The sequence below is a fragment of the Podarcis pityusensis genome, assembly GCF_964106645.2.
Source record: "Podarcis pityusensis genome assembly, chromosome: 7".
NCBI classification, from domain to species: Eukaryota; Metazoa; Chordata; class Lepidosauria; order Squamata; family Lacertidae; genus Podarcis; species Podarcis pityusensis.
The window spans coordinates 27006639-27029333 of NC_138031.1; the positions used below are offsets into that span (position 1 = coordinate 27006639).

The 22695-nt window shown below is 42.3% G+C and overlaps 1 protein-coding gene across 5 annotated transcripts in view; it reads right to left on the minus strand.

Annotated features, from left to right (window-relative positions):
• Positions 1-490: 490 nt before the first annotated feature.
• The window catches only part of SLC26A7 (solute carrier family 26 member 7), an 81713-nt gene continuing 59508 nt past the window's right edge, over positions 491-22695 (minus strand). For all 5 annotated transcript variants that reach the window (XM_081013423.1, XM_081013421.1, XM_081013420.1 and 2 more), the window contains 7 exons: positions 22209-22275; positions 21237-21377; positions 17944-17992; positions 12486-12589; positions 9444-9498; positions 9243-9346; positions 491-5354 (listed from right to left, as the gene is read on the minus strand). In XM_081013423.1, the coding sequence (XP_080869549.1) occupies positions 5319-5354; positions 9243-9346; positions 9444-9498; positions 12486-12589; positions 17944-17992; positions 21237-21377; positions 22209-22275 (556 nt within the window). In that variant the 3' untranslated portion in view covers positions 491-5318. The remainder of the gene's footprint in view (positions 5355-9242; positions 9347-9443; positions 9499-12485; positions 12590-17943; positions 17993-21236; positions 21378-22208; positions 22276-22695) is intronic.

Here is a 22695-nt window from a genome sequence, read left to right on the forward strand (position 1 = left end):
CCCCTTTAAATTTTTTGGGGGGGCCCAAGAGAGTGGGGCCCTATGCTATAGCTTATTTAGCTTATACGTAAATCCAGCACTGGCTGTGACTTCAGATCAAGCTTTGTTGGCAGTAAACAAACCAAACCTAAGCTGCTGGACACAATGGCAAGCCATGGTTTATTAAGTCATAGTTTAGTAAACCATGGTCTAGTATTATATGCAAACCAGGCCTACATCAACCCAAGTGAACTATATACTTAAAACCATGCTGAGAGTCAACATTCCTTTTTTGTGGAGTGGGTGACAAAGTAGTAGAAGAAATGTTTATACAAGATATGACATCCTAGCCTCTGGATGCAATCTGATGCTTTTATATTGCATCATCACTAAATTGTTAAAAACTCAGGTTGAAAAAGTGAGGACTGTTTAGCACAGGACGTTATTTTTTTAGCAGTGAAAAAGAGAACAAGCAATTCCTCCTCCAACATAGAAATTATCTACATGCCAGTTTATTTCCATATAAATTTATTGTTACATATGCTAATAACAAACAGGGGAAAACAAACAAAAGAGAAATGCATTGTTAAACATACAGAAACGAGCAGATTGTCCGATCCTTCCTAAAATCCATCAGAAGGATGAAAGCACCATTTCACATCCAGTCTGGAAACGCACTTATTTATGAGAAACATTTTATTATTATTATTCTTTTGGCAGACAGAAGGAAGTACCCCTCCCAGGAAGTGCATTCTTTTCTAAACAACTCGTTAGTATTATTTTGCTAGCCAGTAAATGTCAAACAATCTTAACAAATGCTTTTTGGCACATTAAGGTTTTCATTAAACAAGGAAGGTATCTTACACGGTAGATTTATACCATCCAGCTCTGTCCCAGCCTTCAATAAATTACAACAAGGTAGCTAAAGCCAGACTTTGTGGCACTTAATATAGGGATTTAGGGGGAAATAACCTTTAAAAGGGAAAGCACAGGATGAACATTAGGGACATTTAATTTGCATAGCAATGATCCTAACAAGTCTCCCTTATTATGTATTTATGTCTAATTTATCATTTCCACTAAGTTTCTTTTTAAATACTTTATTGACATTCTCTCTGTGTGTGTGCGCACACACGTACAAGAGTTCATAAAAACAGAGGTTGTAGCAGTGCAGGTTTGTACAGTCTGTGTGGCTTAATTTGCAGGACTGCAGAGAATTAATGGGACCCTGGACAATAATGAATGAGGTCCCCATTAATGTATGTCAGTGTGCTTTTCTCTCCCAGAGCTGATTAGGTGAACCTGTGGGGCTCCCAGCTTGTTTTTGTCACATTTTAAGAAGTTTTGGGACTCAGGGCATCACCAGGTCCTTATTTTGGCACATCCAAATGCATGAGGTGTTCCCAATAATCCCAGTCAAGAAGCCTGGAGAGCCAGATCTATCCTTAGGAAGCTGATTTGGGGTGCCATGAAAGGTTGATGTTGATCATACTGATCTGGGAGGGATCAAATGGTCTGACTCTGAGTAAGGCAACTCCTTATGTTCCTATACCAAAAATAACTTTGCTGGCTTTGAGTACTCTGGGGTGTATCTCGTGCTAGTCCTACTCAGAGGAGACCTGTTGAAATGAATGAACATGACTAATATAGGTCCATTCATTCCAGTAGGTCTGCCCTAAGTTAAGCTTAGCAGGATACAACCACCTTGGGTGTTATGCAGGGCCAGCCACGAAAAGCTTGGCCTCACTCTGCACACAGGTATATTTTTTAAAGCACCCCAAACCTCCAAAATCCTGAGCTATTGCTTCACTGAGTTCACCAACATTTGGCACACTGTGCTTAAAAGAAAAAAGGGGGGGGGGCCTTCTGGAAAATTCTGCTTAAGGTAAAGAGAATCAATGCCAGCTGCATTGTTCTTATGGCTTCAAAGGTGCATTGAAACAAGGGTTACCAACCTTTTTTGGACCAGTGGACACATTTTGAATTTTGAGAGTATCCTGGGAGTGCCAGCCACAAAATGACTGCTATAGAGCAGCATGGCATAACACAAAATTAGACAAGACAGCCACCCCTGACAACTGTCATGGGAATTCAGCTATGTCCTACTAGTCCCAACTATGGAGCTAATTCAATATTGATTTTATGCACACACTGATGCTGTCTAATAGCAACAGGGAGCATTGCTCACAACACTCACTTTCATTTCACAGAAGTCACTTATAAGTTACCTGCACATTTTGCCTTATAACTTTCTTTCTAGATGGACTAGGGACTGACTTTTTAAAAAAGGCACCAGGGTGTCCTTTTGGGCACCAGGGTTGGCAACCTCTGTGTTAAAAAAAACAGTTTTTGGCCAAGTGGATTCTTGCAAGTTTTGTGTGTGTGTGTCAAATTTTTTAATGAAACATTCATCACATATTAATTTGCTCCAGAACAGCTGACTTTTTTCTCCCAAACCCTGATGGCATACAATGAAGATATTCTGCACACCCAATTTTTAGCACACTCAAACATGGGTGCACACCCATCTCTTAAAGTCAGGTTTTTTAGGACTGCAGCTAGATTGCCTCAGAGAAGATAGCTTGATTCTCGCTTTAGTCCTGGAGTGGCTACCTTTGTCCACTCACGCCCACCCCCACATCCCTTGCAGCAGAGCCAGTTGCAAGGGATGGTGGGAGTTGTAATTCAGATACATCTGCACAGCCACAAGTTAGTCACCCTTGCTGCCTTACCCCCCTTTGCAAGTTATCCTAGCCACACTATTACTCCACTTAAAACCCTCTTCCCCACAGAGTCAACGAAAGCTTGTAGCAGATTGAGACCCAACAGTTTTCCTCCATATTTCTTTTTTAAATGCACAAATGTATAATTTAAATGACCCCTTCAAACTTATTGCTTCAAAGATCTGCCAATTTGGAAAGTGAACCCAATGTTCTGCAGACATCATCATAAACAACCAGCATAATCCAACATAACATGAGGCAATTATTTAAGTGTGATTGCTTGGAGCTCTCAGGGCACAGCACGGATCTCCTGCATTCTTTGCAAATAAGCAAATCATAACCACAATAAGTGCTAGCAGCAGAAAATGGTAACACTGCACATTGCAAAATTATCAACCTAACATGTCCTCCTATTCTACAAAAGTTTGTGAACCGTGTGATTTTAATAAAGGATTGCCAGCCATTCATAATTGTTATGGATTGCTTCTATTTATTTTTTTTAGAGCCAAGTCCATAATGTGTAGAAAGCTTGCTCATTTCTTTTGGGGAGGTGGGGGGGTGGGGAGAGAGAATAACAATAAATTTTGCATGAATGATGAATTCACCACTTTGATAGAGATGCCATGAATATCAACCCCTGAAGCAAAAATTGTGTACTCGCTGTTTCAGACAAGTGTCCATTGCACATCTGTTTTATGAAAAGCCAATTGTGCATGCAATGTGTAATAACGGTTCAGATCTGCCTTAATTTATATGGCTTTTGAATGCAGATGATGCACAATTAAGGAAATTATGAAATGTGACATGCAAGAATTATTCCAATCTGCACTACTTAGAGAACACAGTTGTACAACTACATATAATGAGAGGCATGCAACACAATGCAGTGATTTAAATCAGCTTTGCAAACACTGCACACCCACTTTTGTGGATTAGGATCCCAGACTCGCAATGCCAACATGTTGAAAGTCTGCAATATTCACCAAGAGAAAAGTGTCAGATTTTGCACACCCTGCACTTTCAATGTGTCTCCTATCTATACAACGTAATTTGTATCTCCATTGTCCTCCTGTCACTCGAATCCAATGTGTCAGATGGAGAAATTTATCTCCTTATTTATTAACTGAAGCAATTAAAACTGTATGATTATATATTTATAATATTATTTGGGGGGAGGGGGGAAATACAATTCTTCATGTCCTCCAGTTTTTGCCCAAACTTGGTTGTGGCTTGAATTATCTGTAATTAGCAAACAAAAAAGATTGCAATCCCACTTAAATATCTATGACATTTGTCTGACTTTTGTGCATTGGGTTAGAAACACTTTCAATAAACTGTTCTGCTAGTCAAGAACTATTTGAAACAATGGCACTTTTGTTTTCCACTTATCTATGCAGAATCTCCCGATCATTGTTTAGATGTAATATGAAAACATAATTTAGCATCCTATGCACGAACCTGCATCCTTCTCTTTCTTCAGTATGGCCATGAGAAGGAGACAGGCTGTTTGAAGCTAACAAGAGTTTGTTGCTTTGTCTAAACTCAGAACTGTTTTATCCAAACGAGCCAGGATGAAAAACCACTTGTCCCAAAGTGACAAACTGCTGTTAACTTAAAATACACATGGATACTATAGCTACATTGAAGGAGAATGTGCAGAAGGGAGAGGATGAGCCTCAGGCCCACGCATGTAGCACTACACTATGGTTTAGTGTTATATCCTAACACCACCACCCCACCTTTGTGATTGCAGAATCTGTCTGAGCACTTAGATCTAGAGCCGCAAGCTGGCCCTCTCGGTATGCAGATACAGATCTATGTGAGCACATGTCATTCCCTGTAAAATGTGACACAGAATAAGCCTCTGTTACAAGACCACCCCCCTGACCACTGTAAATCAGCACCATTCTACTTAATTCAATGGAGCTGTCAGCATAGGTCAAACCTGAGAATTTTACAACAAATGCTAAACCTTTTCACAACGGAAGGGAAAGCAGGGGATATGTTCATAACTGGAAATATGTTTTTAAAGTTCATGAGAAGATACATATGGCAGTGTAAGTAACACTCAAAATAGCCAGTGACCTTGGTGGTTTTGATAGAATATGAAAGGGGCATGGTGGGATTGCTCTAATGGGTGCCCTGCGTATTTAAGAAGAAATAATCTGGACATCACGGTTTGTGTTTCCATGTAACAAGCTGTAGATCCTTGGGATTAGATACCAGCGACTGCAGTACAAAATTCAGTAAGGTTGTATTCTCTTGTGCACAAAATGATACAACTAAGTTACAATAGGATAGAGGTAAAAACAATATACACTACTGAAATGTCCTAAATTGGTTTCTAATTATTATTATTTATCTAAATGCATACAAAAATATGTAGCAATCAAATAACAATTTTATTTTTTATTTTCTTAAAAAACTGTCATTGCTGGTAACTCAAAGAGATACCTCCAGGAACGTTTTGACAGTAAACACTGTTGATGTTGGATTTGTTAAATAGACTTGGCATACAATTATCACCATCAAAATCCCATGTTTGAAGATCTGACGAAACACCGGCAAAGTTCTTTCTGTAGATAAGCGGTTCAATATATCTACATCAGGTCAGCTTCAGACCTCAGTGTGTTCATTAAGCTTGCAGAAATTCTAAAATTGAAAGAAGAAGGAGATTTCACCCTACAGCTAGAGTTTTCTAGAAAGCATTAGCATGTAAGTCATTAACAATCCAGGCATTTAACAATGAAAATAGACCCAGGGCGAGAGACCTAGACTGTGAGTAACTGTATTGTATCAACATTTCCAGAAGTGGTACATGAGTCTACCACATTTGCAAAGATACCATGATGTGGTCCATATACAAAATGTCATTAGTATGATATGTAATGTAAAAGAGAAGATCTAGACAGAACTGGAATTTGAGAAACCTGTGCAATACAGAATTACCAGGCATCCCATTCTTGATTCATAAACGAACTATCTTAGATATGATAACAAACCCATTTGCAAAAGCAGAATTAAAGATCTGGCAATCCTAGATGTAGAAATTAACACCCCCTTATCACTATCGATTCCCTTCACATTGCATCACGTTTCCCATCCTTTTACAAACCTGATAGAAAACTGATTGGTATGAAGGGAAAAGAAAAGGCTTGTACCACTTGATTCACTTTTATGAAAATGACACTTCTCTCACAGCAGGGCAGATCATGGAAAGAATGGAGGGATGCTGGGTGAATTGGCTATCAGGTGATGCATTGTGTCTCAAATTCAACAGTTAAATCTCAAGCGAATTAGAACAATGACACCATTTGAACGAATGATTCTGAACATCCAAAAAAATGCTATCAATTTTATATAAAATACTCACTGATCTAGCCATTGGACTATTAACTTGGTTATGAAACAAAATTGGGAAATGGACCTAGCCATAGCAATTGAAGCAGCATATTGGAACAATCTGTGGACAATTAACCCTCTAAAATCAACATCAACCCACATCAGAGAAAATTATTTTAAGTTAATACATATGTGGCATTTAACACATGTAAGAGTCAGCTATATAGATAAAACATCCACTTTGGCACATGTGAGAAGCACATATCCTGCTGTTCTAAGAAGGTTATCGTAGTATAACACAGGCACCAAAATTCACAAGACCACCACTGCTAGTAATGCAAACCTGGCGTTTCATGGGAGTGTTATGTTGAGAGGTAATGACTTCTTAGCTTCGTGGAGAAGGACTCATTTGTCTCACGGAATCCACGTTAAACACACTAGCACACATTAAACGTAGACTGGCACAGTCCAGATGGTGTCGGACCTGCACCTCCCACCAGCCCCCTGCTACCACAGCCAGTTGTGAGGAATTATGGGAATTGTAGTCCAACAACTTCTGGTGGGTACTATGCTGGCCACCCGAGCATTAACGCTGTCATTTGCCAGAGTTTATATTTGCCCAAGGATTCTGTGTACTGGCACTGTGTCTGCTCACTAGGCTAGGTCTCAAACCTTAGCTTGAGACCTGGAATCCCTGACAATAATGCAGCAGTTTGGATTGCAGGGGCTAATCTGGATGGAGTGCTGAACCCAAGGACTTGAGGGCGTGTTGGCTAGTTCCAGCACTAGGATAGAAAGAACCTGCTGAACCACTGTTTGATTTTTCCTTTGATACTAAGGGAAGCTTCAGAAAATTCATTTTTCACCCAATGAGTCATGATCTCTAGGGCCACCAAGTGAGAGGAAGCCACTGCAAACAGGTGGTCTGAAACCAAGCCCAGTGTCAGGACTTGCATGGAGGAGCCAATGGGCTTGAAGAGTCCACCACTGCTGACATTGGCTTCCTTATACTTAATTTGTTTTTGTTTAAAATGCTTTTTTTTTTTACAGCACTCTGAAAAGAAGTCCAAAGGCCATCTAGAGAAATTAAGATAGTGGTGATAGCTACAACCATTTCCCCCAGCATTTGTTCTCAGCCCAGGGCTGTGTGATACCATCCAATATTTCCTGCTCTTTGGTGCAACCTGGCAAGTTTGTGAATGGGGGGGAGCCCATCAGGATGGTACTGAGGAGAGCATCTTGCCCAAGGCACCTTCGAACCTGGCCACCACACTTCGGGCAAAGCTGCGAGTTGTTTGTTTACTGAAGCCAAGGTGAAGGAAGAACTCTCTGTGTGTGGAACCTACTTGCACACTTTAACTACAACAGCTGTGAGGGAAAAATTCCCCCCAACACATCTTGCTTGTCCCATAAATATGTAAAAACTAAATCAAAGAAATAGAAGAAGAGTTTGGATTTGATATCCCGCCTTTCACTCCCTTTAAGGAGTCTCAAAGTGGCTAACATTCTCCTTTCCCTTCCTCCCCCACAACAAACACTCTGTGAGGTGAGTGGGGCTGAGAGACTTCAAAGAAGTGTGACTAGCCCAAGGTCACCCAGCAGCTGCATGTGGAGGAGCGGAGACGCGAACCCGGTTCCCCAGATTACAAGACTACCGCTCTTAACCACTACACTACACTGGCTCTCAAAGAGAGCGTAAGTTTCAAATAGCTAAAATACTGCATTTCCCCTCTTCGGCATTTTGCTCGACAAACACCGCCAGTTTTCCTTAGCTTTTAGTCAATCAGCCTAAAGCGATGTTGGAAGAAAATGAGGAAGAAGACTTTTCTAATTGAATTAGCAGAATGTGCCTATTCACGGTAATAGGGGAGGGGAGGGCAAAGAAACAGAAAACAACAGCTTATTGACTAGTTTTAACTTTAATCTGTCTTGGAGGGGACTCTGTCTTGGACCCCAGCCAATGCTGTAGTCATGCATAAAACAATGGAAAGCCAAAACTCCATGCGCTGCCTGAACATGGTTTAATAACAGTTACAGTGGAGAATCTTGCATGAGTTTACGCTATAAGCAAGTCTGCGCCCTTTGAAACCACAAATGTGGAAACAGAGTTTATATAATAACGTTGGTTCCAATCCAAATACCCCTGAGCTGTGTCGTATAATATCGCCTCAACAGAGGCTGCAAGGGTGAGGCTGGACTTAGGCAGGTCTAGGCAGCCATGAATGAATGCAAGCAGGAATGGACAATCACACCACAGTAGATGACCCTCACTACCGCTGTATATTGTTGCTTCCAACTACCTGCTGTTCATGTTGTTGCACACACACATGTGCACGCACTGATTTTTAAAATGAAATGGCTACTATAGGTTAAACAGGGAGGTCAAGGGGCTGTTTAGCTTAGAAAAGAAGAAAGGAACACAGGAAGCTGCCTTATACTAAATCAAACCACTGGCCCATGTAGCTCAGTATTGTCCACCCTGAGTGACAGCAGCTTTCCAGGATTTCGGGCAGGGGACATTTCAAGACCCATCTGGAATTGAAAGTGGGACTTTTTGCATTCAAAGCAGATGCACTACCACTAAGCTAAGTCCCTTGTCATATGTCTTTAGGGCTGAGGGGGCATGCTATAGGGTAGGAGTAGTCAACGTGGCACCCTCCAGGTGCTTGTGAACTATATCTCCCATCAGCCGCAATCAGTATTGTCAGAGATCATGGGAATTGTAGTCCAGAACCATATAGAGGGCACCACTTTATAACCCTATATCAGACTAAGAGTGCCATGGACAGAGTAAATAGGAAAAGCATGACTCACCTCTTTCAAGGCATAAGATCTCAGGTCAGCCAGTGAAATTAGCAGGTAAAAAAAACAAAAGGAAATACTTTATGACATAGCCCATAATTCACCTATGAACGTCATTGCTGCTGGTTACTGTGACTGGTTTTTTTTTAAAAAAGATGCATACAGGAATATTTTCCACTGGGGTAGTGAACAGCAAATGCCAGAAATGCAGAAAAAAGTACCCCTCCTGACTGCTGGGTGCTGAAGATGAAGAACAAGGTACAGAGATAACCATCTCACCCTGTTTGTGAATTTCCCACAGACATTTGATTGGCCACTTTGCAGAGGGAATTTGAGTGAGGTAGAAAATCATGATAGCTCTCTTATCGTCTTCTGTTCTCGTGCAGTGAGACTCACCTTGTTCAACTGAATGGCACCAACAGCTGATGACACCGATTCAAAGAAGATGGCATTCTCGGATTCCAGCTTTCCGCTGAGCTTCAAAGCCTTTATCAAGGAAGCTGTAGTAAGACAGGAATGTGCACACTTTAAAAGAGAGGAACGACACCCGGGAAAGTTAATTTTTAAAATTTATGCTCACCAAAAACTGATACTTGCCTTTGCAATTTGCCAGTAAAACATCGATGTTTCTTTTTTTAGATTCCGTGTAGATCTAAAAGAATCCAAATATTTAAACCACCTTACTAAAGATGCTGAAGTATCACATTCAGATGAAATGATGCTCCCCCTCCTCCTTCTCTGTTTTAGATTTTGTCACCTGGTTGTTGCTGCTTTCATTATTTCATATAAATGAATTTAACACAAATTAGCAAGGCCCACTTTCGTCTCAGGAAAGATGTCATTCAGTAAGAAACAGGTACACCCCCTATCTTTAAAACATGTTTAAAGCACATTCCCCTCCAAATAAGTTAGGAATTGTGATTTATCCCTCACAGAGCTATGGTTCTCAGTACCCATAACAAGCTGTAGTTCCCAGGATTCTTGAGGGGTGGGGTTGCTTAAAATGAATTATGTGTGCCTTGCCTAAATAATACTTAGCAAAAAACATACATGCTGAACTGCAAGTGTCCAGCAGAGGGAACTGTTCCATAATATAAACATCCCCCTAAAAGCTAAAATCCATTAAGGTTTTGTGGTATGAAATGGTAAGCCTCAATGCCACATTGTAAGGACAAACACTGCTGTGATCCAGGAGGATTCTGCTTAAGTTCCATCGAGTCCAGTATTATGTTCCCCTCAAAGACTGGCCAGTTGCCTCCAGGAAGGCCACAAGCATGGCAAGAAGGCAAGAGCCCATCCCTGCTGCCATCAATGCAACTGGTCTGAGCTTATTTTGACCATGATGCAAATGCAAACAGAGCACAGACCAGAGCATATATTTGATGCATCTCCTGCCCTCTTCCCTTAGTCCATGACACATGCAGCACAGGGCAAGCTCACGTGCACTTTGCTATGTCACGTGGATAAAGGGTCCTAACAGTAACATTGTGGCTTCAGCGTTTTTTCCTTAAAACGTAATGCAAATATTAAACCTATGTCGGTCACAATATCAGTACGGTTTTTAAGCGTTGAATGTACAGTGGCCCAAGTTTGCATTCATTCCTAAAGCAAAAGCCTGTTTTCCAACTGGGGTGTAGCAGCTAGAGATTAAGGTTTCTAAAACCCTTTAGTGCCCACTGGATCTCAAAGAAGCAGCTTTTGGTCTTTGCCCCTCCGTGAAGCCCTAATACAAAAGAAGCATATGGCATCTGCTTTCTTCTAAACTATCTTAAAAAGCAATGTGAAATGATCTATTTGATCTAGGACTAAAGGCATGTGATGTTATTCATGTGGTTTGAGTGCAATATTTTTCTTTCACAAATAGCCAACACACACACACACAAAACTAAGCAGGGCTGGGGGTGTCAGGGGATGCTTAAATCTTTTGTCCCGTTTGATTCCTATCTGGATAGATCTAACCCTGTGTCCATTTGCACAGGGAGCTTTTTTCCATGCGCATAGCAGGCACAGGGGGATATCTGGATTGGGAACACAGGAGCAAACGTCTAAAGTCCCCTCTCCCCTCCCAATCCAGCTCACCTCCACCGACTCACTGGCTATTGTGAAAGAAAAATGGAATAGTTCCAGTAGGATAATACTTCAAAGGAGACTGGCAAGTGGGTGATGCCGCCCATTTGTCCAAGTTGGCCCGCTGGGGTGGGGGGTAGATAAAGATCTGTCCCAATGGGCAAAAAGGTTCCCCACCCGGCTTAAGGGCAAATCCTGCCTGTCCCACCTGGTCAATGATTTCTATTAAGTTTGATGAGTGCAATGTCCACAAAAGCAATGTCCAGTCACATATGGTGTGACTGCTCTGTTCTCTGACCCTTTTCTCTCTTGTGATAATACTTGCATGTTTGACTCATGACTTCTGAACACTTGTTTTGCTACTCCGTAAAGTATCCGATTGTTAACAGAGAAGGACAGCTAAAGGGTTTGGATAGGACGGTCATCTCTATCGGGAAGGAGGGGCAGTTTCCGGGAAAAAGGTGAAAAAAGAAGCAATCTGCATTTGGTCAAGTGGGGGGGGGGGGGACTTGTCTGAGAGGAAACTTCCTAGAAAAAAAGGGACAACTAGAAAGTAAACATAGGACCCTATAGGAAAAGATAGGGAGGCAAATAGTTTCCAGGCTGGGATCTTATTCCCACGTACGTGTAGGTCAGTTAATTTCACAAGATGACTTACAGTTTGGAGATTACACCATTGGGAAGTATTGTGTTTGAAATGACAAAGGAGTGGAATTAGATGGTGATTGACCTCTGAGGGCTTATAACCCACATGCAAGTCATCACTTGATGCTGCAGCCATCAAGCTACAAGTGTGGATGTATGAATTTGGTCTAAAAAAAATTTTTTTTTAAAGGAACAGCACAAAGATTCGTGCCCATTCTGCAACCATCAATGCATTCTGCATTAGACAGTTGTGATATTCTTGAAGGAGGAGTGAATGTTTAGGAGGCCGCCTGCTATCCTAGATTATGCCAGCAGTAAACTTGTTGGAACGCGTAACTGGGAGTAGAATGAGTGCGAGATTCATCCACAGAGCACACACACACACACACACACACACACAGGTAGGTGTATAGAATCATATAACTATAGTGGAGGGATCCCCAAGGGCAATCCAGTCCAACCTTCTACAATGCAGGAATCACAGCTAAAGACCCCTCTGTTCAAAAAATTCTGATGAAGGAGAGTTCACCACCTTCCAAGGTAGTCTGCTCCTGAGTCACACAGCTCTTCCTAATGTCTTGTCGGAATCCCTTTCTTATAATATGAATTAATTGGTTTGGGTCCTACCCTCTGGAGCAACAGAAAACGTCCTTGCTCCATCTTCCATGTGACAGCCCTTTAAGATGGCTATCATATCACCTTTGTCTTATCCTCTCCAGGCTAAACACACCCAATTTCCTCAATCCTTCCTCATAAAGCTTCTTGGTCTCCCTCCTCTGCACACAGTCCAGCTTGTCAATATCCTTATTAATAGTTCTACCTAGAATTGGGCACAGTACTCTAGGTGGGGGTCTGACCAAGGCAGAATACAGTGACACTATAGAATAGTGTGGATACAATAAAATGAACGTGGTGAATCATAAATACCTGAGTAAGCACAGAGATGCCAGTGTAGTCAAAGAAAGTCAGGCCACTGCAGTCAAGTATTAGAGAATGCCTTTCGCTGGGCCGTTGCTGTAACGATGGTTCACCTATATGGTTAGTTAAAAGGTCTGTTATTTATTTATTTTATTTGTGGGCTACAGACAGATGCGGTATCAATCTGAAATAAGTGGGTATTTCTATGTGGAATTGTAGAATTGTAGAGCTGGGAAGCCCAGAGGTCATCTCGTCCAACCCCCTGCAATGAAGGAATCACAACTAAAGAATCCCTGGCAGATTGCTATCCAAGCTCTGCTTAAAAATCTCCACCAGCTTCCAAGATAGTCTATTCCACTGTTGAAGAGCTCTTACTGTTATAAAGTTCTTCCTAATGTTAGTCAGAATCTCCTTGTCATTGGAACCCAATGGTTCGGGTCCTAGCCTCTGGAGTAGTACCAGAAAAGCAGCTTGCTCCATCTTCCATGTGACAACCCTTTAGACAGTTGAAGATGATTATCATATCACTTTTCAGTCTTCTCTTCTCTAGGCTAATCATACCCAACTCCCTCACATGCTCTGTGTGCTGAAGGCCCCAGATTCAATCCCTAGCATCTCCAGGTAAGACAAAGAGGCTCCTGCCTGAGGTTCTGGAGAGCTACTGCCAGTCCATGTTGACATGAATGAGCTAGATGCACTATTGGTCTGATGTGGGATGAGACAGCTTCATATGTTCCTAGGCATGACTGGAGAGAAGCTGAAAAGACCAGAAATGAAGCCCCGTGCCCTCCCTATGGTGGTTTAACAGTATATTTTATGGTTTCCGTTCTTTATCAGATTCCCAGAGAGCTTTACGGAAAAGCCTTGCTAGTTCCTTAAAATAAATAATAATTCCACTTTTAGTGAAGTTCTTTAGTAAAGGTAAAGGGGTCCCTGACCATTAGGTCCAATCATGATCGACTCTGGGGTTGCGGTGCTCATCTCACTTTATTGGCCGAGGGAGCCGGCATACAGCCGGCATACATGTGGCCAGCATGACTAAGCTGCTTCTGGCGAACCAGAGCAGTGCATGGAAACGCCGTTTACCTTCCTGCCGGAGCGGTACCTATTTATCTACTTGCACTTTGACGTGCTTTTGAACTGCTAGGTTGGCAGGAGCAGGGACCGAACAACGGGAGCTCACCCTGTTGCAGGGATTCGAACCACCAACCTTCTGATCGGCAAGTCCAAGGCTCTGTGGTTTAACCCACAGCGCCACCCGCGTCCATAGAAGTTGTTTAGCTTCCTTCAAAATTCCTCACATGTTTTGTGAGGACCTCCTGGATTTTGATTCAATTTCTGTCAACACTTACCACCCAAATTTTCTATTAGGGGAACTGATGGCAAGTTTGAGCGCAACTGTCTCTTCATGGAATGTAAAGGGAACAGCTTCATAGATGCTTTCCAATAGGCAAACTTAGAGTCTTAGAGCTGGAAGGGATCCAAGGGTCATCTAGTCCAACCCCCGTAAATGCAGGAATCTCGGCTAAAGCATCCATAAAGCATCCACTTCACTAGGTAGTTGCTCAATTCAGTTAGCAGGTGGTTAACCACTAAGTATCTTTAAACACTTGATGCTTCTCAAAATAATGTGAGCTTTCTAAAAACATATGCTAAAGTTACTGTTTCTAAAAATGTCCCATAGCAACCTCAAAGAAGCAGATTCACAGGCAGTGCTAAATAACCATCCCATGAACATAAGGATTTCCACTTGCAAGGCAGAACTTCTCCCCTCTTCCTTCCTGCAGCCCAAAGTCTGCCCCCTCCTCAAATCTGCTCCAGATGGTCGGGGGAAACCCCAGAAAAGATTTAGGGGGTGTATGGTGGGGGGTCCTGCTGCAGAAGTCGAAATCCTTACACTGATAGGATAGTAACTTTGCACTGCCCGAGCTACAAACCACAGTATTTGCTTTCCACCCCATTACAGGGATCTGGCCTACAGGACACAAGTATCATTTGCTTTCTTCTGTTAAATATTGGAAGAGAACTAACCTTCTAAGTTATAAACTACAAAGCACTAAACAAAAGGATGGAGATACAAAATGAAACGGTTTAAACTAAATAGTTTTGACAAAGAATATAAAGGGCTCAGAAATTCTTCAAGGGACTTAGGTGCTAACAATGTATGGATTTACATTGGCACTAAATCCTCTCAATAAGTAGCCAAAGATTTGGTGCTTTTTTTTCGTTTGCAGTTCTTGAGGTTTATTGGATTATTTAATTGTATACGCATAATGTTTTCCAAACAGAGCAAAAGAGAAATTAATATCAAAGAAAGTAAACTCCAGCCAGACAGTAACTAAAAATAGACTCAAGAGAGCTGCTAGGCCTTTAATGAAATCCTCTCCACAGCCCATTCAAAAATGTCAAAGAGTAAAAGAAAATCTTTGCCCCAGAGAGATAATGAAAGATCAGGAATTATGGGAGAATACATCAAAAGCTTGGAAAATTCTCCAGTATTTGTTTTACCTTGTAGTTACTGATTTACCTGAATAGAAAAAAAACATTGCTGGCATTTCAACGTCTCCAGGTGGTCACATTGCCCCATAATATGGTACTTTTCCATGTATAAGACTGTGTTTTTTTACTCTAAAATAATGTTCAAAATCTGGGCTGGTCTTATACATGGATAGTATCTCCCCTCATTTTCTTAAATTGGGGTCCCCCCAAATAGGGGGTGTCTTATACATGGGGGCGTCTTATAGGATTATTAATAGGTTTTTTTATCACATAAAGTTCACAATGTTTGTATCTTACTTTGTCGTGAAACACAATCTTTGGACATGGAATTCAATGGGGAGTGAGTTTAATAATAATAATAATAATAATAATAATAATAATAATAATAATAAATTTTATTTATATCCCGCCCTCCCCAGCCGAAGCCAGGCTCAGGGCGGCTAACAACAATAAAACAGTACAAAAGTACAGCACAAACAACACTCTAAAATCATTCATAAAGGATTCTTTTGTACTTAAAAAGCCTCCTGGGCCCCACCTTAGCATCCCAATTAAATGAAAAAGTCAATACATGGAACAAGAGATGGGGAAGAATTTGCTGAGTTTGCATTTTAATGAAAACTACTTAATTTCCACTTTCCCCAAATAATATGCAAGCTCAAATGTAGCTACTTCTTCAACTTTAAAAATTCAGTTCTCCAACCAAATAATGTGTGCAGAAATGTGTATATAACATGCATATATGAGAGAAAATAACATTCAAAATGCAGTATTGTAGGAGAAAGTGGTTGAAAAAATGTGTTTATCGAGTAAAAATGCATATAAAATGTAAATTGGGAGGAATGAGCAGTAAAATGAGAGTTTTTTTGTACTTTAGGTTTTGCTTTGTTTTTACAATCAAGTGGAATACACATTTTATAAAATAAACAAAATACTGATTAATTTAAGGGAAGCCTTTTTAAAAAAAAAAAAAAAAGAAACAGAAAACTGATGCAGAATAGTTGAGATGAGAACATAAGACTATAAAAATGAGAAACTGAAACAGACAGATTCTTCTAGGCCCAGTAAGAGACAGCCTGCTCTGCCAAGCTAAGCTTCCATTTTCACTATACATTTAAAGCAGTATACCAATTTAAACAGTCCTGGCTTCTCCCAAAGAATCCTGGGAATTATAGTTTGCTAAGGGTCCTGAGGGTTGTTAGAAGACCTCCCCCTGGGGGGGGGGTGCAACATGGCATGCTGTTCTGAGTCTCTTGTCCAGAGGTGAAAGGGGGTGGCAGTTGGAAGACCAGGACTCTGATTATTGCATTGCAGAGGGCTGGACTAGATTACCCTTGGGTCCCTTCCAACTCTACAGTTCTGTGATTCCCCTCACAGAGCTGCCACAGTGGTTTAACAATCAGTCCCTCCTCCCAAGGAACTTTGGGAACTGGAGCTCTGTAAGAAGAAAAGGGGGGGGGGGTCTCCTAAGAACTTTCAGTACAGTGGTACCTCAGTTTAAGAACTTAATTCGTTCTGGAGGTCCATTCTTAACCTGAAACTGTTCTTAATCTGAAGCACCACTTTAGCTAATGGGGCCTCCCGCTGCCGCCATGCCGCCGCTACACAATTTCTGTTCTTCTCCTGAAGCAAAGTTCTTAACCGGAGGTACTATTTCTGGGTTAGCAGAGTCTGTAACCTGAAGCGTATGTAACCTGAAGCGTTTGTAACCCGAGGTACCACTGTACCTTTAACAAACTTTGCTTCCCAGGATTCTTGGGGGGGGGGGGGGATGACCATGATTGTTAAAAGTAGCTAGATACTTTGAATGTATGGCATAGATGGGAGATAATGAGCTGGTTCAAGAAGAAGAAGAAGAAGAAGAAGAAGAAGAAGAAGAAGAAGAAGAAGAAGAAGAAGAAGGCGGCGGCGAAGAGTTTGGATTTGATATCCTGCTTTATCACTACCCTAAGGAGTCTCAAAGCGGCTAACATTCTCCTTTCCCTTCCTCCCCCACAACAAACACTCTGTGAGGTGAGTGGGGCTGAGAGATTTCAAAGAAGTGTGACTAGCCAAAGGTCACTCAGCAGCTGCATGTGAAGGAGCGGAGATGCGAACCCGGTTCACCAGATTACAAATCTACCGCTCTTAACCACTACACCATACTGGCTCTCACCATACTTGAGCTTCAGCAAAGTCATCTTCGACCCTGTTAACCACCCTTTGGCCAGTCAGGCATCAGGAAAGGTCTTCCCTTTCACCTCCTAGCTGGCAGCCATTTGTGTACATCCTACAGAACTCATGCCTGCCTGCCTCTAGCCTTCTGGGTGATTCTAAGTGACATACATCATGCTCCTTGCCTGGACGTGTAAGCATCAGGCACATTCATGCTACCTTCTCCATTGCCATCTCTTAGGTCTTGCACTCAAGAGAAGCCCTGCATGTAATGGGAAGCTCTTGCTTTGGTTTTGGGTCCTGGGTCTTGCAGTCACAGCACACACAAACAGCTCTCTGCGACTGGTGTGCGGAAAATTGAGAACAAAGCTCTCAACGAAGGCACAACACCACAATTTGGAGCTTTTGTAGTGCAAAGGTGCAATGTCGACAGGCAAGTGTATTCATTTGAACTTTAGATTCTAAAGCAATAAAGAACCAGGGGGGGGAGAAATATGGCCCAATCATATAATTTTATGGTATTCCACTGATCTCCAAAGTGGTGCAAACCTGGAAATCTAGATCACCTACGTTTGATAAATGCCCCACATGTTTATTTTACAACACATTTCGAATACCTAGTTACATCAACACACTCATTCCAATACATTCACAATCTTCAGACCCTTCACCTCCTGCCATGTCAAAGGGAAGGTATGTGGGGCAGTGAGATAAGTTTGATTCCTGATCAAACTTTAACTGACATGGGTCCTGGAATATGATGGGGGTAATCTAAAGGCCCGCCAAGTGTTTATGTCTTAAATGATAAACTCACCATGGCAATTTCCATTGGATAATGGGCTGAGCAATGTGTTCTGTTCATACTGTAAGAAATAGAAAAAGGAAGCGATGAGAGAAAGAACTGTCCCTTGTTTTGCTGCCTTAAAAGTTTTGCAAATCCACTGTACGCAAAGGTAACTGAAGTTCCGTTGTATTAAACTCTGTGCTTCTTTACTGGGCCTGGAGACTCAGTGCTTCTTCGTGAGGCAACTACAACCCAGCCTCAGTAGCAATAACACCCTCACTTTAAAAGGGGTGTGATGTAAATTAAACAATAAATAAATATTTTTTATTACGGTACACTTATACTCAAACTCTCCATTAAAAATGCCCAAGGTGGCTAACAGTAACACCCACAACAGAAAATAGCTAAACCATTTATATATATATTTTTTTTAAAAAACCATGCACAGTATTACAATAAACCTAGGGGTGGCCCTAAATTTGCCTCAAACTAGAGGGAGAGGCTCAAGCACATGAGGGGAAGGCATAGGGAGAGAAGAGGGTACATGAGCCCGGAAGGTGTTTGAGCTGAGGACACATTTATTGTACTGCCATAGCATGGTTTGGCTAGCAATGACTCAACAGAATAGCAAGATGGGGGAAAGTGCAGCGGTGGCGGCAGCAGCAGCATATATACTAAAGCCACGTTATATGGGCCATAAAATAACTTTGGTCAGCTTCATTTATGCATATATTTGCCTCTGTAACTTAAGAACATTAAGAATGCTGCTGGGATAGACTTAAGATTCTGGTCCAGAATCCTATTTCCCATAATGGCCAGTTAGATGCTGTCAGAAAGCCCAGAACCCAGGCATAAAGGCAGTATCTTTTTCTCTGAATACTGCTTCTGAACATGGAAGCTCTATTTATCCATGATTGCTAATAGCCATCGATAGATCTCGCTTCCATGAATTTGGCTAATCCTCTTCTATGCTCATTGAACTGACACCCCACCCACCCACATCACACTTGTAGAATTCTTCATTTACTGTGCACAACTCATTTTTTATTTTGTTTGGCTTCAGTAGCAAGCAGTGTGTCTGTGTGTGCATGTCAAGAATCAGAGCTACCTGGCTTAATAGTTGGCACATGGTCTACCCTGGATCCAAGCACTGGCTTTTGGATTGCTGGCTCTGACTAGGTCACTGTTTTCTTAGGCGTGCTTTGAGTCATGCTCCTAGGTTTCTAATCTGGATCAACTCCATAGCTTCAAATGCTGATTTGGTGGAGGGGCAGGGGAAATGGCCAGGCACAGAGTATTCATATAAACAAAGTCTTTGTTAAGAGTGATGGATGGACCACTGTTCTGAAAAATTAAGCTTTTGCTTTCTCAATCATATCTAACCAAAATCAACAGAAGGACTTCACTACTGTAGCGCTGGAAATTGGCTTCTGTGTTGCCATATCACACAACCTTACTAAGTGGGAAGGGGGAATAAATAATGTTGTGCTTTCAATTCCTTCAACTATGGGAGGTCCCAGTGTAGCTTTGCACAGTCAGTTTGCTTGAGAGAAGTGGGAGTCCTGGAGGTGTCTGGTGGTTCTGTAATATCCAGTACTGGCTTGCTAGACTCACCAGAGCAATCCAAGGAGGGAAATCAATCATTACCAGAAACATTCAGGAGCTTGCGAGAGAGGCAGAGGCTGTCTCATTCAGCACCATGGTGGCATATTAGCTAGGAACCCCAGGTGCAGAATGCTGACATTGGTGGGGGCTGCCAGTCAACCAGCAACCATGCACTTGCATATAGGGGACTGAGACACCTCCTGCCTTCGTTACTTAGTTTGTCAAAACAAAAAGTATGTTTAGAAATGCACGCAGCAGCGTTAACTGAATATGTAAAAAATAATTTAATCCCTAAGAACGCTGCCGGTTACGTCTCGTGTGTTTATTGAGTATGCTTTACATGATCACAGGCTTGTTTGTTGTTGTTTTCCTTTGATCATCCATGCACAGTCAGCACTCATGGCAAGCAGCCATGCCACTAAAGGGATGCTCTGAAGAGCAAGACAAAGTGGCCACTATTAATAATCCTGAAATTTGCCGCTGCATATTTGCTGTAAGGTTCCTCCATCCAGCCAATACTGTATTGTCAACTTTGATGGTCAGTAGCAAGGTAAGTGCTTTTTTCCCCCCAGTAAGAGCACACCAAAACCCCTCTCAGGTGGGTGTCATTGTGGGCTGGTGCTCCCGCCGCAAAACGAACATTTCAAGTCAAAACGGAAGCTGGCCAGCGTGTCTACACTTTTATTTAGATCTATGACTCCACCTGGCTACCAGCTGCTAGATGGCGGGGCCAAGTCCTCCTTCCTTTTCCTCAACCCGTCTCCTGTGTAGCTACAGCAGGCTTTAAGCTTTCAAGCCAGCCTCCACCGTTGCACACATACATAGAATCATAGAATAGAATCATAGAGTTGGAAGAGACCACAAGGGCCATCGAGTCCAACCCCCTGCCAAGCAGGAAACACCATCAGAGCACTCCTGACATATGGTTGTCAAGCCTCTGCTTAAAGACCTCCAAGTTTGTGTGAGGGCCCTTCTGACCTGCCCTAGCCATCTACCTGAAACTAAGAGAATGAGGGAGGTGGAGGCACATCTATTTGAGCTGTACCAGAACCAGAGGAGACTCCCACACCAGTTAGGGAGCTGTACCAGAACCAGGGGAGACTCCCACACCAGTTAGGGAGACAGCTTGCCATAGTTTTTAGACCTCCGTGGGTGGTGAATGCAGCTGTTGTCAAAAGGGGCATCTGTTTAGGGCTGCCCTTAGTCGCCCAGTGACTTACTGTAACAACTTTGTGGTGAGTCCTGGAACCAGCTTTTCTAGGGGGAATAATACCAAGCAAGATCCAGATTCTGTTTCCCAGTTAAGAAATTTATGTCTCAAGCAACAAAGGGTTTTATTCTGCTTATTTTAATTCCTTTGACTAGATTTGCCAGAGACCAAACCTGACAGCTCAGTAATAGAGAATGCCTGGAGAATGACCCAGGACCCAATCCTTGTATAAAGCCTATGAAGAGCCACCGACAGTCAGTGTAGACTGCTGAGTTAGATGTGCCAACAGTCTTACTGGGGATAAAGCAGCTATCTCTGTTCTAAAGTGTGTTCTCTACTCCCGAGTCATTTCCTCTTGGAAAAAACACAAAGTGCAATCACCATGCTTTGAATCTGCAGTACAGTTTGAATTTCCTCTCTGTAATGCGAGCGGGTGGAATGAAAACGTGAACCGAAAGTACAGAAAGAAACACAAGCAACCCTCTCTCCATGATGAAGCATGCCTTACCTTGTTCATGTCTTCAGGTAGCTGCTGTGCACACGTGCTTTCCTTCTGGATTATTTTTAATATGTCCATGTGAAACTTCTTAGCATTCAGAAAGACGAGTGGGTTATTCACCGAGACAATTTTTACTGGTTGTAAGGACTCCTTTGAATTAAAATTAAAAACAGTTTAGCAAATATAGTAATGCTTGTTAACCAACAGACATAGCATTCTTTACAATAGACTAATGGACGTGAGAGTTGCAAAGGCCATTTGAGCTCTAAGAACTTCCTGCTCAATGCAAGGCAAGATCTACAATGCAGCCACCCAGCCTCTAGTAAAATACCTCGACCAAGAGAAAGCCTACCAAATACCACCCCACAGGAAGTGCAGAAGTTTCTCCTCATGTTTAAGTGAACTCTGCTTTCCTGCAATTTTCCGCCTTTTGGTTCTTGTTCTGCCCACTGGAGCAATATCTTCTTCATGGCAGTCCTTCAGATATCTGAAGACAGCCATGCCTCCCCTTAACCTTTCCTTCAGGTGAAACATACTCAGCTCTTTCAACCACTCCTCAAAAGACTTGGTTTCCATGCTCCTCTGCAAAATCTGGTGGCACCAGGAGCCATCCCTCAGGCTGAGCCTTCTAGTAGGCCCCACAGCGGACAGGAAATAAATGTATGGAAACTGAGAAGTCTGAAATGTCTCCCAACATTTTTTTAATGCCGCTTAAAGCATTCTGCACCCTAGACTCCTGAATGCCAAGATGATGCCAGGTTCTCATTAGGTTGTGTGCAATACGAATAAGATCAGGTCCCTCCTGCTACACCCCTCCCCTGCTGCTATAGGTACAGGCAGTCTCCACATACACTCTGAGGAAGGAAGTTGAAATGGACACATGTCCAGCAAGGACAAAACACAGAGGAGGAGGAGGAGGAGGACAGGGATTCCCCCATGCTGAAATATAACTCCCTTTGAATAGAGAATAAGAAGACTTACAGAATCTGCTTCTGTTTTGAATCTGCATTCCACTTCTTTCATATGTTTCAGGCTCAGAGTCGTTGCTCTATAACAGATATGTGAAAGCAGCATATATAAGACTGCACAGTGTGACTGTAGATGCCAAAACAAACTTTTGAAAAGTGAACATTTTCCAGGTGGCATCTGGCTATTCACATGTTCCAGATTCTGCAAATTACTTACTTCATACACTGGACAACCTGTGTTTGTTAATGGGTGCTAAAATAGAAAGGGTTCTATAGCTACTTGCTCTCCTACTTTAAAAAAAAAAGTCAGGCTCAATCAGAAGCATAGTGTGAGGGGGCCCGGGGTGGGGCATGGCCCCAGGTGCACATTTTTGAGCCCTGGCAGCTGAGGCGTGGCAGCAAGCAGGTTCGTCTAGTGGTCAGGTGGATGGAAGAAGCAGGCGAGCAGCCTGTTGGAGGCAGGTTCCATTCACCCTCCACATGGACTCCACACATGCCCT